Source organism: Colobus angolensis, unplaced genomic scaffold, assembly GCF_000951035.1.
Source record: "Colobus angolensis palliatus isolate OR3802 unplaced genomic scaffold, Cang.pa_1.0 Scaffold404, whole genome shotgun sequence".
In the NCBI taxonomy this organism is placed as follows: Eukaryota; Metazoa; Chordata; class Mammalia; order Primates; family Cercopithecidae; genus Colobus; species Colobus angolensis.
This window is the reverse complement of record NW_012117422.1, coordinates 649,112-664,675: the sequence shown is the minus strand read 5'-3', so window position 1 is coordinate 664,675 and position 15,564 is coordinate 649,112. Positions and strand designations below refer to the sequence as shown.

The following is a 15,564-nucleotide window of genomic DNA, read 5'->3' as shown; positions in this document are numbered from 1 at the left end:
ACCCACCTCCCTCCACAGGCTTCATTCTTCACTCCTTCCAGCTGCCTCCCCATGCCTTGTCCCCTACCCTCTGCCCCGCTTCTGCAGAAGGTAACCCTGCTGAGGGTTGGGGAGCAGGGCTGCAGGCACAGGGAAACTTCCTTCCCACTAAATGGGTAGCAAGGATGGGACAGGGACGAGGAGTTGGAAGAGAGGAGAGGGATGAAAGAGGGAGGGGAAGAAAACCAAAGAATAAAAATCATATCTAGAGGCACATGAAAAAATAAAAATTAAAAAAGAAAAACAGGCCTGGCATGGTGGCTCACGCCTGAAATCCTAGCACTTTGGGAGGCTGAGGCAGGTGGATCATTTGAGGTCAGGAGCTCGAGACCAGCCTAGACAACATGGTGAAACCCCATCTCTACTAAAAATACAAAAAATTAGCCGGGCGTGACGACACACCCTGTAATCCCAGCTACTCGGGAAGGTGAGGCAGGAGAATCATTTGAACACGGGAGGTGGAGGTTGCAGTGAGCTGAGATCACACCATTGCATCCCTGCCTGGGCAACAAGAGCAAAACTCCATCTCAAAAAAAAAAATTTAAAAATTAAAAAAGTAGTCTTCTATGAACCTGCCAATAAGAGAGGTAAGTCTACATATAAATCAGTGAATTATGAGTAAAACAAGTGCATAATAAGCAATATGATATAAAAATTGTACCACGAACTAGGCTCCATGCTGTTTCTTCTGAGAGGGTTCAGACCAAGGCATTTCCCAGACAAGGCAGGTCCCTTCCTGGGAATGACCCTTTATCAGTCTCAGATGGTTTGGTCTTAGAAAAGTTTGCCCTAAATCAAATGGCTTCTTCTCCATCAGAAACCACATATGTTAAAATATGCCGCTAATTTAAAAGTTAGTTGAAGGCAGATATTGGAGACTCCTATAGGCAAAACTAATCCAATGTTATTTATGTATTTTTTATAAGACATTGGAGAGCATTCCTTGATGTTCAGATTTGCACAGGTTTGTTGGAAGTGGGATGCAGACAGTATGTCAGAAAAACCTATGCAGACAGTAAGTCAGAAAATACGGGGTCAGAAAAAGCTAAGTCTCTGCTGGAATGGAAAGAAGACACTCCCAAGAGATATTTCAGCCGGGTGCGGCAGCTCACGCCTGTAATCCTGGCGCTTTGGGAGGCCGAGGCGGGCAGATCATGAGGTCAGGAGATCGAGACCATCCTGGCCAACACGGTGAAACCCCATCTCTACTAAAAATACAAAACCAAAATTAGCTGGGCGTGGTGGTGGGCGCCTGTAATCCCAGCTACTCAGGAGGCTGAGGCGGGAGAATGGTTTGAACCCAGGAGGTGGAGTTTGCAGTGAGCCAGAATCGCACCACTGGACTCCAGCCTGGGTGACTGCGTTTCAAAAAAAAAACAAAAAACAAAAAAATTCCTAGGACAGAATAAACAAAAGTGAGTGACTAATTGGGATGGCGGGGTGGGCAGTGGGGAAGGGATGTATAGGTAGACTCTAAATCAGAAGCCTTACTGAAATCAGGCAGAAAGAGCTGGGATGTTCTTCAATCGTGATCTCAGTTAATGAAGGCCCTCACGTCCGAGCCCTTCAGTCATCTCCGCTCACCAGCAACTGTCTCCATCAATGTCACCCTTCAGCAGGCAGCTCCACGGGGGCCTCTCTGCCTGTCTCTTCCAGCAGCTCACCTCCCCAGATTTCCTCCACTCATCACCACAGTGAGAATTCACCATGATCTCCCATTTTTAAATTTCCAATTGCTGAGCTGACCCTCACCATACTTCTGCTTTGCCCATAGAAGGAAAGGAAGCCACCCCATTTTCTTGTTTTGTCATGAGGGCCACAGGCTGGGGATCACCTTGGTGGTACTTGTTTCACCTCAGTTCCAGGACTTGGATGGCTCAAGGCTGAGGGGGAGCATGGGAGGAGGTGGGGGGCAAGGCAGATGGCCAGCAGGGGTCGGGTGCAAGGTGGAGTACCACTCCTCAGACTGGTGTGGTAAAGCAAAGGCGCCTCCTGTGGAGGGCTGAGAGGGGAGGGCGTGGCTGTAGGGGTGAGGGAAGCAGGTCACTGGTGGCGGTGGTGGTGCGTAGGAGTAGGGGCAAGCAGGGGACTCTGGCAAGAAGCTGGAAAAGGCAGCAGGAGACAGATGGGCCAGGGGCTGAAGCAGTGAGCGCTCTTGCTTCCGTTGCTTAGCTCTGCGGTTCTGGAACCAGACCTGAGAAGGGGGAGCACACATATCAGAGCCCACACATGACATTCGTGCTGACACCCTACTCCAATGACAAGAGGTGCAGGGACAGGGAGCAGGCCTCTCCAGCATGGCCAGTGGAAGTAAAGCCCTTTCACACGGCTTGGCTGAGCCTGGTCTGCTGACAAAGGAACCCACAGACTTATCCCCAACCTGCATCCACATGTGCCCTTTTCTACCACTCTGGGCGAATAAGAAATGTCAACTTCCAACAAGGAGATAAATATGGTGACAGTGACATTTCCCTTCCCCAGAGAATGGGAAATTTCCCCTACGGTTAAGTTTAACAATGAAGACTGTAGATAAATGTAATTGCTATAGACAAGCTTGAATTTAGGGTAGGGTTTATTAAAGCTAACCAACTCTGGGGTTAGGGTTGAGGGAGCGTCTGGCTCATTGAGTTTCAAGGCTATTATTAGGGACAAGGTTCCGAATGTATGTGAACAGTTAGGATTGAACTTCCGTTGGAATTGGCATCACTATTTTACTTATTTTTTTTTTTTTTGAGACAGAGTTTCACTCTTGTTGCTCAGCTGGAGTGAAATGGCATGATCTTGGCTCACTGCAACCTCTGCCTCCCGGGTTCAAGCGATTCTCCTGCCTCAGCCTCCCGAGTAGCTGGGATTAATTGTAGCCATCTGCCACTATGCCCAGCTTATTTTTTGTATTTTTAGCAGAGATGGGGCTTCACCATGTTAACCAGGCTGGTCTCGAACCCTTGACCTTGTGTGATCCACCCACCTTGGCCTCCCAAAGTGCTGGGATTACAGACATGAGCCATTGCACCCAGTCAGAATTGGCATCACTATTAAAAATTGAGGGTAGGTGTTGAAATTCAAGTTAGATTAGCTTATAGCTAGGTTTAAACTCAAGTGATGTGATAGTCTCGATGCAGACGCTCTGACGTTGGTGGTCTGATGAGGCCTGTGTCTGGTGACTGTTTAGGTTAGGGTTATAATGCCTAACATTCTAAGCACCAAAGAAATCTGCATTTATTCCCTGAGAGAGGAGGGATCCTGGAGCATCACCTGGATTCGGGCCTCGCTGAGGCCGGTGTCCCGGGCAAGACTCTCCCGGGCCCAGATGTCCGGGTACTGGTTCCTCCCAAAGGCTGATTCCAGCCGTTCCAACTGCACTGGGCTGAAGGTGGTGCGGTGGCGACGCCGGGAGTGCGGGCGGCCCTTCTGTCCTCCTTGCGGGGAGAACCTTGGTCTCCCCACTCCTGCACCAGGGAGCCTCCTGCAGGGTGGAGCACTCAAGTCTGAGAAGGGAGAGAAAGGAGAGGTGGCTTCTGAGGAGGATGCTCTTCAGTGCTGGATCACATGTGCCTGTCCCCGGATTCCACTCAGTGCTTCCTGTGCTGCTCCAATCTTTTTTTTTTTTTCCCTCTTTCTTTTTTTTGAGACAGAGTCTTGCTGTCTCCCAGACTGGAGTGCAGTGGTGTGATCGCAGCTCACTGCAGCCTCGAACCCCTGGGCTCCAGTGATCCTACTGCCTTAGCCTCCTGAGTAGCTGGGACTACAGGTGCGCATCAACATACCCAGCCGATTAAAAAAAAAAATTAGAGATGGGGTCTTGCTATGTTGCCCAGGCTGGTCTCAAATTCCTGGCCTCAAGCAATCCTCCTATGTCAGCCTCTCAAAGTGCTGGGATTACAGGACTGAGCCACTGCCCCCAGCCCTGCCCCACCAGGAATCCTTTAGCTGCCCATAGCCTGGTTCCTGCACCCTGCTCAGCCTCGGCCCCTGGTTGTCTCTGAGTCTCTGACATGAGGCTGTGCTGTCTACACAGGGCACACCCTCAGACTCATTCCTGGTCCTGGCACTCGTGCACTGTCTACCTGGCAACTCTACCGTCTGCCCACTTCCTACTGCACCGCCAGACACACACCCCTCCATGGACATTCACCCCTCTGGACACACACAACCGCCTAGGGCTCACCCTGCGGGTCTGCTGTGTGCACCTGCACCCTAACAACCATCCCAGCGGTCTAGGGAAGACCCAGTGCTTGTCCCCTGCTGGCGAGGCTCAGGTTCAACCTGCACCTTCTTCAAACTGCTGCCATCTACTGCACCCCTCACCTGGGAAGATGAGCACCCCCCTCTTCTGCTCAGACACACCCTTCCCTACTTACTTTTCATCTTCTCCCTACCCCTGCCCCGGCCCAGCCACCAGCCTGCAGGAACTTGAGCTCGTGGGAAAGGCTTGCCTCTCCTCCCCACAGGCTCCCTAAGCCCCCACACTAATTAGTCTGAGAGCTGCTGGGGAGGAGAGAACAGGGAGGGAAAGGACACACCTGGAAAGCACACCAAGAAAAGATGTTTGGAGCTGAGGCACCGTCCCCATGGGGGCCCGAGGGTGTGGGCCCTCCTAGAGCTCACTGTCCACCATGGGGACACACACACGGAGCCCGCTCTCCCACCCAGGACCCGAAGCCCTGGCCCCTCCACCTGCCTTCATCAGAGAAGGCAGAGCCTTGGGCTGACCAACTCTGAGGTCAGGAGTGAGGGGACAGAGGTAATTGTCTCACATCCCCACCGCGATGTGAGCTGTTCAGCCGCCCCCTCCTGCCAAGGGCTCAGTTCCCCAGTCTGTAAAGCCAAGGGGTGCTCCAGTCCCTTACTTCCGAAGGTTCCCACAGTTTTAACATGCTAGGATTCTGTTTTTAATTTCTCCTCCTAACCTTCTTCATGGAGCCTATGCTTTCAGCCTCACACTCGCTACCTCCTCAGGGACCCACGCACACCGGGACAGTCACTCACCCACCATAGTGGTCAGGGTCCCAGCGGCCGGGTGTCTCTCTGGCAAGAGGCTGCTGCCGACTCGTCCCTTCTTTGGCTTCTCGGCCTGGCGCCTCCTTTCTGCTTCCATGGCTCGCCACGGGCATCAAGTGTCCCTGAATCTCTGACTCAAGATTTCTCTGCTTCCGCAGCTCCTCTCCACACCTGTTCTCTCCCCTTCTCCCGCTGCGTGTGCCACCCTCTGGGTCTCTGTCTCTGAATGTGTGTGTAGGTGCAGGTAGCTATCTCTGACTTTTCACTGTCTTTACCTTTTTTCTAATTGTTTCCTAATTCCCCCTTTCTTGGCTTGAGTGTCATCTCATTCTCCTGTCTCGGCCTCACCTGTTGCTCTGTTTCTGACTCTACTTTTCTCTGCCTGGCCCTTCTCTCCACCGGGATGCCGCTCTCTTCTGTCAGCTGCCTACTTTCCCATTCCACCCCCCAGTCTTGGAGGAGTGACCTCCTCCTCACCCCTGTGGGCCCCTCCAATCACCACACGGTCGCCAGAGCCCCCTTGCTCAGGGAGGATCACAAGCCGGATGAGGGAAGGTGTTCTGTCGGAGGGTCCAGGGACTGGGGCCAAGGGCTCGTATTCCCAGAGGACGGGATCCTTTTGTCCTGTTAAATCCCCTCCTGGGAGCAGGCAGGGGAGGAGGAGAAAATGCATTCCTCCTGAGACCCCCTCCTCACAACCCCACTGTGGGGAGAGGAATGAAGAGCTGGGTAAAGGGACCCAGGAGTGGAGCCTGCCTGGCATCTCAGCATGGGGGTGACACCCAAGGACCTGTTTCCAGGAAACTAAAAAAAGAAGTCACAAGTGCACGCCGGCCCCTCTCAGACACCTTGATAGTTCAGAATACACCAGCCAGTGCTCAGGCCAACCTGAACCCACTCCGGAGAATGGGCCTCCAGGACACCTTAGCTCTCAAGTACTGTCTGATTTCCTCCCTCAAACACCACCTCCTCATTCACCCGGAACCCCCAGGACACCAGGACCTTCTGAGGTCACCCAGACCCTCCGAAAACGCTGACCTGAACATCTGCATTCCAGGTGCGTCCTGACCCCCCATCCTGCCCCAGACTTCAGGACTCGGAAAGAGACTGAGATTCCCTTGGCATACTACATTCTGATTCTTCAAGGAAATCCTGACACCGGGAATCCCTGAGCAGTCGGGACAGCCTGGTCCCACAGTAGTCTGTCCCTTGAGGTTACTTAGACCCAGGAAGTATATTCTGACATCCCCAGGACACCCTGACCGCTTAAGGATGACGCGACAGCCCAGGACCTTAGGATCCCCCGGGACATGCTGACACCCAGAACACTTCACCTCTACTTCTCAGGGCACATAGACCCCCCCCCCCGCCGCTGGAACACACTGTACCCACAGGACAATCTGATTCCCAAGGTCATGCCATCATACAGGTCCTTTAAAAACACCCTGATGAGTCAAGACAGGAAATCATAATCCTTTAGGATTTTGGTGCTTACGGTGGTGTCCATGGATCAACAGCAGCAGCAGCAATGGGAGCGTGCTGGAAATGCAGATCCCTGGGCCCCACCTCTGTCCTGCTGAGTCACAGTCTCCACTGTACCAAGATCTCCAGGAGAACCGAGCGCATGTGGGTCTTGAGTCAGCTGGGGCTGCCATGAAGGAATAGCACAGACTGTGTGGCTTAAACCGTAGACTTTTGTTGCTCACAGTTCTGGAGGCTGGGAAGTCTAAGATCAAGGGGTCCGCCTATTCGGCTCCCCTGTGATGGCTCTCTTCCTGGCTTGCAGAGGGCTGGCTGCCTTCTCATGGTGCCTTCATATGGTGGAGAAAGAACCAGCTCTGGTTTCTCTTCCTCTGCTTGTAAGGACACTAATCCCATCATGGGGCCTCACCCTCATGAGCTCATCTAAACCTAATCACCTCCCCAAATCCCCACCTTCAAATACCATCACGTCGGGTGTTAGGACTTCAACATAGAAATTTTGGAGGGACACAAACGTTTAGTCCATAACGTTAAAGTTGAGCAACACTGCTCTTAATATTGACCCTTCTCCCCTACCCTAGGACACACTGCGGCCTCCTGGAGCACCTGGACCCACGGCAGTCCTAACCTAGCAAGACCCAGTGACGTGCAGTCAGCTCAGACTCACAGGAGAACACTGAATTCCAATGCACCCTGCTGCCGGGGGTGCCCATTCTGGCCCTGTCAGGTCCTTGAATCGCAAGGGCACTGAGGATGCATTCACTCTCTAGGACACACAGACCCTCCCAGAGGCTCTGACCTCTGTACCTTACACCCAGCATGAGAGCTTGGGCTCACAGTGACTCTGTGACCCTCTAAGACACCCAGACCACAGGGACATGGTGAGATTTGGGAAATTCTAACCTTTTAAGGAATTCCTGACCTTACAGAATCTAGACAGTCAAGGGCATCTTGCCTTCCTGCCCATTCAGAGCTCCCAATTTGCTTGAATCTTGCAAAGGTGATGCTGACACTGAAAAACCACTCAACACACCAACCCCAACCCAGGAAATACCCTGACCACACTAGCCTGATCCATGGGACATTTTGACGAAGTAAAGACATATCCTGGTCTCCCAAAGCACTCTGACCATCCAACGTGCCTTTGACACACGAGATGTCTTAATGCCAGGGCTCTCCAACCTTCCAGTGTACTCTGGCTGTCTCAGCCCCAGACTTGTCAGTAGGCACTCTAGTCACAGTCACTCTCCCCCTCCCAGCACACAGACAGCCCAGCACAGCTTCGACACACTAGGGCCCCCTGAATCCAAAAGGGCGATTATTCTAACCCTTGAGAGATTCTGTCCTCTCAAGGCAACTATTTCCTGCAAGACACTTTGTAGAATACATTCGCAGAACTGCCGGAACATCTTCACTTCTGCCATATTCTCACCCCTGCCTAGCATGTTCTGCTCATCCAGGACCCTCTGATTTCCTGCAAATTCTTTGATTGTACAAGAATACCTTGGTATCCTACTCCATGACAGGTCCGTTCAAGTCTACCCAAACCTTCGAGGACCACCAGAGATCCAGAAAACCTTGATTTCCCGCATTCAAATACCAAAAGGTTATGCTGCCCTACCTGAAAACCTTCACAGTTCTGGACTCCCAGGACATCCAGGAGTCTCTGAATCACGCAGCCAGACCTACCTCCAAAACATCTTAACTCCACGCAAGCTGTGTGATCTTCCAGGACAGTCTGACCTCAAAGCTGGTGATGTTGTAAGGATACTTCAAGCATTCTGACATGATGAAAATGCCTGTAGGCCCAGAACACCTGCCTCCCGTGACGCCCTCTCTCTCCAATACCCCTGCTTCCCAAGATGTTCTAAGTCTCCCAGACTCTCTTTCACCGTTAAGATCTCATCTGATCCTATGAGGTCTCTTTGGATCCTCTAAACACCCTGTTCCCCAGGGTCCTCTGACCTTTTAAAATCCTACAAGATGCCAGGCACAGTGGCTCACGCCTGTAATCCCAGTACTTTGGGAGGCTGACACAGGCAGAAAACTTGAGGTCAGGAGTTCAAGACTGGCCTGGCCAACATGGTGAAACCGTGTTTCTACTAAAAATACAAAAAAATTAGCCAGGCATGGTGGCACATGCCTGTAGTCCCAACTACTCAGGAGGCTGAGGCTGGAGAATCACTTGAACCTGGGAGGCAGAGATTGCAGTGAGCCGAGATCATGCCACTGCACTTCAGCCTGGGTGACAGAGCGTTAACTCTGTTAAAAAAAAAAAAAAAAAGAAGAAGAAGAAGTCCTACAAGACACTTGGAACCTACATGGGCCTCCTTACCATCCAGAGACAAGGCAAGGACCCCCTGAGTCTCCAGCGGATCAGGTCTCTATGAGGACACACTGATTCCCCTGATTACTATAAACCCTAGCTTACTCTGAGCATGTGAACACCCTACCTTCTAGATTATTTGACCCTAGAGGATTATATGTGTGTGTATATATATACACACATACAAATATGTATACACTTTTTTTGAGACAGGGTCTTGCCCTGTCACCCCGGCTAGAGTACAGTTGTGATTGTAACACACTGCAGTGTCAAACTCCTGGGCTCGAGCAATTCTCCCGCCTCAGCCTCCTGAATGGCCAGGACTACAGGTGTACACCACCACATCCAGCTAATGTTTGCATGTTTTTGTACAGACGCAGTCTCACTACAATGCCCAGAGGAATATCTGACTGTACTAAGTCACTGTGATTCCTAGAGCATTTTAGCCATCCAAAGTTACTTAGACCTGCCAGTGCCTCTGACACCTCAGGAAACTCCAACCCCATCAGGACACCCTCCCTATCTAGTTCACTGTGACACTGCAGAAAGTTTATGGAACAGTAAAGAAATTCTATGGAAAGAGTGTCTCTTAAGGACACTCTGATCCTAGAAGAACATCCTGCAAGTCAGGCTGTCTGAATTCAAATTCCAGAACCAGCCCTTGCTTGCTGTTATTTCATCACTTTAAGCCTCACCTTCCTCATTTGCAAAATGAGCACAGTACTGGAACTTTCCTTCTGTGTTCGAGCAAGTGTGAAGAATGCCCTTTGAAGACTCTATCAAAGAAAGGAATTCAAGTTTTTGTTTAGCTCATCTGTTCAGAAAGGACGATGTAAAGATACTAGTATGTTGAAAAAAAAAAAAGAAATATATAAGATACACGAGTAGACTGAGGTCTTAGAAGGCTAAGGTTAACACCTTAGCAAAAAGAAGAAAATAGACTCATAGTAAATAATTCATCACATCAACCAATAAAAAACCATATGATTATCTAGCATTTGATAAAACTCAACACTTTTTATTTATTTATTTATTTATTTTTTGAGATAAGGTCTCAGTCTGTCACCCAGGCTGGAGTGCAGTGGCATGATCTGGGCTCACTGCAACCTCTGCCTCCCGGGTTCAAGTTATTCTCCTCCCTCAGCCTCCTGAGTAGCTGGGACTACAGGTGCCTGCCATCAGAGCCGGCTAATTTTTGTATTTTTAGTAGAGACAGGGTTTCACCATGTTGACCAGGCTGGTCTCGAACTCCTGATCTCAGGTGATCTGCCTGCCTCAGCTTCCCAGAGTGCTGGGATTACAGGCATGAGCAACCGTGCCTGGTCTCAATTGTATTTATTTATTTATTTTGAGACAAGAGTCTCGCTCTGTTGCCCAGCTGGAGTGCAGTGGCACAATCTCAGCTCACAGCAGCCTCCATCTTCTGAGTTCAAGTGATTTTCCTGCCTCAGCCTCCGAAGTACCTGGGATTACAGGTGCATGCCACCAATCCTAGCTAATTTTTGTATTTTTAGTTGAGACAGGGTTTTGCCAAGTTGGCCAGGCTGATCTCAAATCCTGGCCTTAAGTGATCCACCCGCCTCAACCTCCCAAAGTGCTGGGATTATAGGCGTGAGCCACTATGCTCAGCCTTATTCAAAATTTTTAAATGATATAACTATTAGCAAAATATTTAATACAGGCCATCCATTGAAACCTACAAGATATTTTGATAACAGTGATCTCTCAAAAACTTGTCATTCTTAAATGATAAAATGTAATTAGCATTCTCCTAAGATCAGAAGAAACACAGGGCTAGCTGCCTTTACTCCTGCTGTGCAACATTGTCCTGGATGTCTCAGCCAATCCAATTAGACAAGAAAAAAATAAGAGGTATAAAGATTTGAAAGAAAGAAAATTGTTTTCTTTTTTTTGAGACGGATTTTTGCTCTTGTTGCCCAGGCTGGAGTAAAACGGCGTGATCTCGGCTCACCACAACCTCCACCTCCCGGGTTCAAGTGATTCTCCTGCCTAGCCTCCCAAGTACCTGGGATTACAGGCATGCACCACCATGCCTGACTAATTTTGTATTTTTAGTAGAGACGGGGTTTCTCCATGTTGGCCAGGCTGGTTTCATACTCCCGACCTCAGGTGATCTGCCCACCTCAGCCTCCCAAAGTGCTGGGATTACAGGTGTGAGCCACTGCTCCCAGCTTGTGTTCATTATTTATAGATCATATTTTTGTCAGTATAAAGCATTCAAGAGCATATACAGAAAATTGTTAGAACAAGACGATCAACACATTTCTAAATGCAAGATTAAAAACAAAATCAATTATATTTACATATACCAGTATACCAGTAATAGCCAATTAAATAATGCAACAGAAAAAAAATTCGTAATAGTACATAACTAGCAATATTGTCAAAGATTTGTAAGAAATTTAGAGGATAAAGAAGCTATAAAAATTATACTAGGCCAGGCACGGTGGCTCACATCTGTAATCCCAAAATTTTGTGAGTCCAAGGAGAGTGGATCACCTCAGGTCAGGGGTTTGAGACCAGCCTGGCCAACATAGTGAAACTCCATCTCTACTAAAAATACAACAACAACAACAACAACAAAAAAGCCAGGCATGGTGGTGCACACCTGTAATCCCAGCTGCTCGGGAGGCTAAGGTAGGAGAATAGCTTGAACCCCGGAGGCAGAGGTTGCAGACAGCCAAGATTGTGCTACTGTACTCCAGCCCGGGTGACAGAGCAAGACTCCATCGCAAACAAAAACAAAAGCATGAAAAACAAAAAAAAGATATTGAAGGACATGAAAGATAACTCAAATGAGAAGACAGTCCATTGACAGAATACTCAGGATTGAAGAGTGTCCATTCTCCCCCAAGTTAATCTATACATTTAATATAATTTTAGTCAAAATCTAAAAAATTCCTTATAGATTTTGAATGCCTGATTTTAAAATATATATGGAAAAGGTCCAAAAAAGTCAAGATTTTTAAAAACAAATAATCAGAGAAACAAAAAACAAGAGGAAGGAATTTGTCCTCCCAAATATCAAAATGGTTTTAGAGGGGTTTTTTTGAGACAGAGTCTCACTCTGTTGCCAGGCTGAAGGGCACGATCTCGGCTCACTGCATTCTCTGCCTCCTAGCTTCAAGTGATTCTCCTGCCTCAGCCTCCCAAGTAGCTGGGATTATAGGTGTTCGCCACCACACCCAGCTAATTTTTTTGTATTTTTAGTAGAGATGGGGCTTCACCATGTTGGCCAGGATGGTCTCCATCTCCTGACCTCGTGATCCTCCTGCCTTGGCCTCCCAAAGTGCTGGGATTACAGGTGTGAGCCACCACTCCTGGCCTTTTTTTTTTTTTTTCTTGAGACTGAGTCTTGCTCTGTTACCCAGGCTAGAGTGCAGTGATGTAATCTCGGCTCACTGCAACCTCCACCTCCTGGGTTCAAGTGATTCTCCTGCCTCAACCTCCCGAGTAGCTGGGATTACAGGCATTGCCACCACACCTGGCTAATTTTTGTATTTTTAATAGAGAAAGGGTTTTGCCATGTTGGTCAGGCTGGTCTTGAACTCCTGACCTCAGGTGATCTGCCCACCTCAGCCTTCCAAAGTGCTGTGATTACAGGCGTGAGCCACCATACCTGGCCTAAAGTTTTAATTAAGACAGATTTGGGCAGAAATATTTAATAGTATAGAGGATTAACAGAGCAGAACAGAGGGTCCTGAAACAAAACCAATAAAAGATGGGACCTTAATATATTATGGTAAGACAGCTTACAAAAAGTTAAAAGGAAAGCCAAAAACTGAAAATGAATCTGTAGCATATGTAGAAACACAGGAGATTAAAATCCAAAATATGTAAAGAATAAAACAAATTGGCCGGGTGCAGTGGTTCACGCCTGTAATCCCAGCACTTTCAGAGGCCAAGGTGGGCAGATCACAAGGTCAGGAGATTGAGACCATCCTGGCCAACATGATGAAACCCTATCTCTACTAAAATTACAAAGATTACCTGGGCGTGGTGGTGTGTGAGTGTAATCCCAGCTACTTGGGAGGATGAGACAGGAGAATTGCTTGAACCAGGGAGTCAGAGGTTGCAGTGAGCCGAGATCGTGCCACTGCTCTCCAGCCTGGTGACAGAGCAACACTCTGTCTAAAATAATAATAATAATAATAATAATAATAGTGATAATAATAATAATATTAACAACAACAATAATAAAACAAATTAATAAGAAAAAGATAAACAATCCGTTAGCAAATGGGAAAAGGACACGGAAGGGCAATTTGGAGAAGAAAATAGAATGTCCAAAGAATGCATGCAAAGATGCTGAATTTCTCTATTAACAAAATGAGAAAATGAAAATTAAAGCAGAGTTACTGTTTCGCAGCCATCATAGAAAGATAGAAATGAAACCAAGTGACAAGTCAGCTGTTGGCAAAAAACTAGAGAAAGAACTCCTCTGCCACCTATTAACTGGTGAGAGTAAATTGTTACAACAAATATTTAGTAAAATTTAATGTAAAAACCCACCTTCATGACCCAGTAATTCCTATTCTATTAAACATAAGAGGCTGGACGTCGTGGCTCATGCCTGTAATCCCAGCACTTTGGGAGGCCGAGGCTGGTGGATCACAAGGTCAAGAGATTGAGACCATCCTGGTCAACATGGTGAAACCTTGTCTCTACTAAAAATACAAAAATTACCTGGGCGTGGTGGCGCATGCCAGTAGTCCCAGCTACCCAGGAGGCTGAGGCAGGAGAATCGCTTGAATCCAGGAGGTGAAGGTTACAGTGAGCTGAGATTGCCCCACTACACTCCAGCCTGGAGACAGAGTGAGACTCTGTCTCAAAAAAATAAGCAAGAAATTGCTATTTTTATAAGTCAAAAAGTTGGTCAAACATCAGCAATTTCATATGGTTGAACCTCCGTGTATATGTTAGAATTCTCCCTGGGATGCGAGGACATATGTACACTGCATTGTCAGTTTTTCCAAATTTCTTAAATTTTTAAACTTTTTATTTTGTAGAGATGGGGTCTCACTATGTTGCCCAGGGTGGTCTCGAACTCCTGGGTTCAAGGGATCCTCCCTCCTTGGCCTCTCAAAGTGTTGTGATTACAGGTGTGAGCTACTGTGCCCTGCCACCATCACTTTTAATAATAAAAATTGGAGCGATCGAAATCCAAATTCTTTGTTTTTTTTGTTTGAGACTGGGCCATGCTGTGTCACCCAGGCTGGAGTGCAGGGGCGCAATCACAGCTTACTGCAGCCTCCACCTCCCAGGCTCAAGTGATCCTCCCACCTCAGCCTCCATAGTAGCTAGGATTACAGGCACTCGCCTATGCCCTGCTAATTTTTTAATTTTTAGTAGAGACAGGATTTCACCATGTTGGCCAGGCTGGTTTCGAACTCCTGACCTCAGGTGACCCACCCACCGTAGCCTCCCAAAGTGCTGGGATTACAGGCGTGAGCCACTGCGCCTGGCCTCATACTGAAAAATTAAGTCATCTCTGCATGTCATGAGCAGCTCTTGAGGGTGTGCCAGCTACTCACTGCGCTGTCTTAATTCGAGTAGATAAGCCTAGATTGGATGAGGACCTCATCTTGGACCCTTAATGTGGGATACAATTTGTACAGGTAGTTGTATCTGGGGCATTAGTGAGATGTTACAGGTTGAACTAGGGAGTCAGTAGAGTTATCAACAGATGGAGGTTTCTGATGACAGAACCAACAATTAGTAAGTCCCCTGTGGTGATGGACTGGGAAATGGAATTATCCTTCCAGGAAAAGAGGAAGAAAATCAAGCAAGAATTAGAAACGCGAAAAGGGTTTACAGGCCTGTTCTGGACATCCTGGGAAAAGCCATCTGGCTCAAGAGGCTTCTGCTTCATATCCTAGAAAGTTTTAGTTTTAATTTGTTGACAGGAGTGCAGGTCCAGTTAGGAGCTGGTTTTGGGGATTTTTTTTTTTTTTTGCTTTTTATTTTTTCTCTTATCTTTTACTGATTTACAATAGTTGTACATATTTTGGGGGTACATGTGATACTTTGATACTTGTACACAATATGCAATGACCAAATCAGGGTAACTGGGATGCCTGTCACCTCAAACATTTATCTTTTCTTTGTGTTGGGAATATTAGGACTCTTCTATTTTGTATTACAATAAATTATGAACTATCATTTCCTCGCTGTGCTATCACATACTAGAACTTATTCTAACTTAACTTCTCTTCATCCCCCCTCTCTTCTCTTCCCAGCCTCTGGTAACCACCGTTCTCCTCTCTACCTCCGTGAGATCCACTCTTTTGGCTTCCACATGAGTGAGAACATGTGGTATCTTCTTCAGATGAGATGCACGTACCCCGGAATCCATGCCTTTGCAGTTGGCTGTGCAGAGGTTGCCCCGCAGCACCTGGTGTGCACCTTTCTAGCTAGGCTGGAAGGCATCCTTCTGTGAGTGTCTTTTCCAATAGACAAAAATCTCCTTGTTGGAGGTTGTGGTGTTTTATGTTTCAGGTCTTTGTCTCCTGGGAGCACACTGTAGAACGACTGATGCAAGTTTATATAATCCAAAGGGCCCTCAAGGTCAGAAGCATTCTAGGCAGGGCTTTTGGCCATGGCAAGTGTAAGGTTTCCATCAACTCTGGCAGTTGGGTCTTTAGAGGACTATGGGTGTGTTCCAGTCATCCAGGGCACTGGGGATGATAATCACA

General features: G+C 48.0%; 1 protein-coding gene across 1 annotated transcript; it reads right to left on the bottom strand.

Annotated features, from left to right (window-relative positions):
* Positions 1-1,424: 1,424 nt before the first annotated feature.
* PROP1 (PROP paired-like homeobox 1) lies at positions 1,425-5,447 on the bottom strand. The gene is made up of 3 exons (XM_011955970.1): positions 5,029-5,447; positions 3,295-3,527; positions 1,425-2,233 (listed from the first exon to the last, which is right to left on the bottom strand). The coding sequence occupies exons 1-3, from the start codon at positions 5,135-5,137 to the stop codon at positions 1,895-1,897; spliced, it is 681 nt and encodes a 226-aa protein (XP_011811360.1). The 5' UTR covers positions 5,138-5,447; the 3' UTR covers positions 1,425-1,894.
* Between the last annotated feature and the right edge of the window lie 10,117 nt (positions 5,448-15,564).

What these genes read in the sequence shown, in the direction of transcription:
- PROP1 (XM_011955970.1), bottom strand. Translation starts at nt 5,137, where the DNA reads ATGGAAGCAGAAAGGAGGCGCCAGGCCGAGAAGCCAAAGAAGGGACGA. An exon ending in GACCCTGACCACTATGGTGG is followed by an intron (nt 3,528 to 5,028) that starts GTGAGTGACTGT and finishes CTCCCTTCTCAG; the next exon opens with ACTTGAGTGCTCCACCCTGC. An exon ending in TCAGCGAGGCCCGAATCCAG is followed by an intron (nt 2,234 to 3,294) that starts GTGATGCTCCAG and finishes CCCCCTTCTCAG; the next exon opens with GTCTGGTTCCAGAACCGCAG.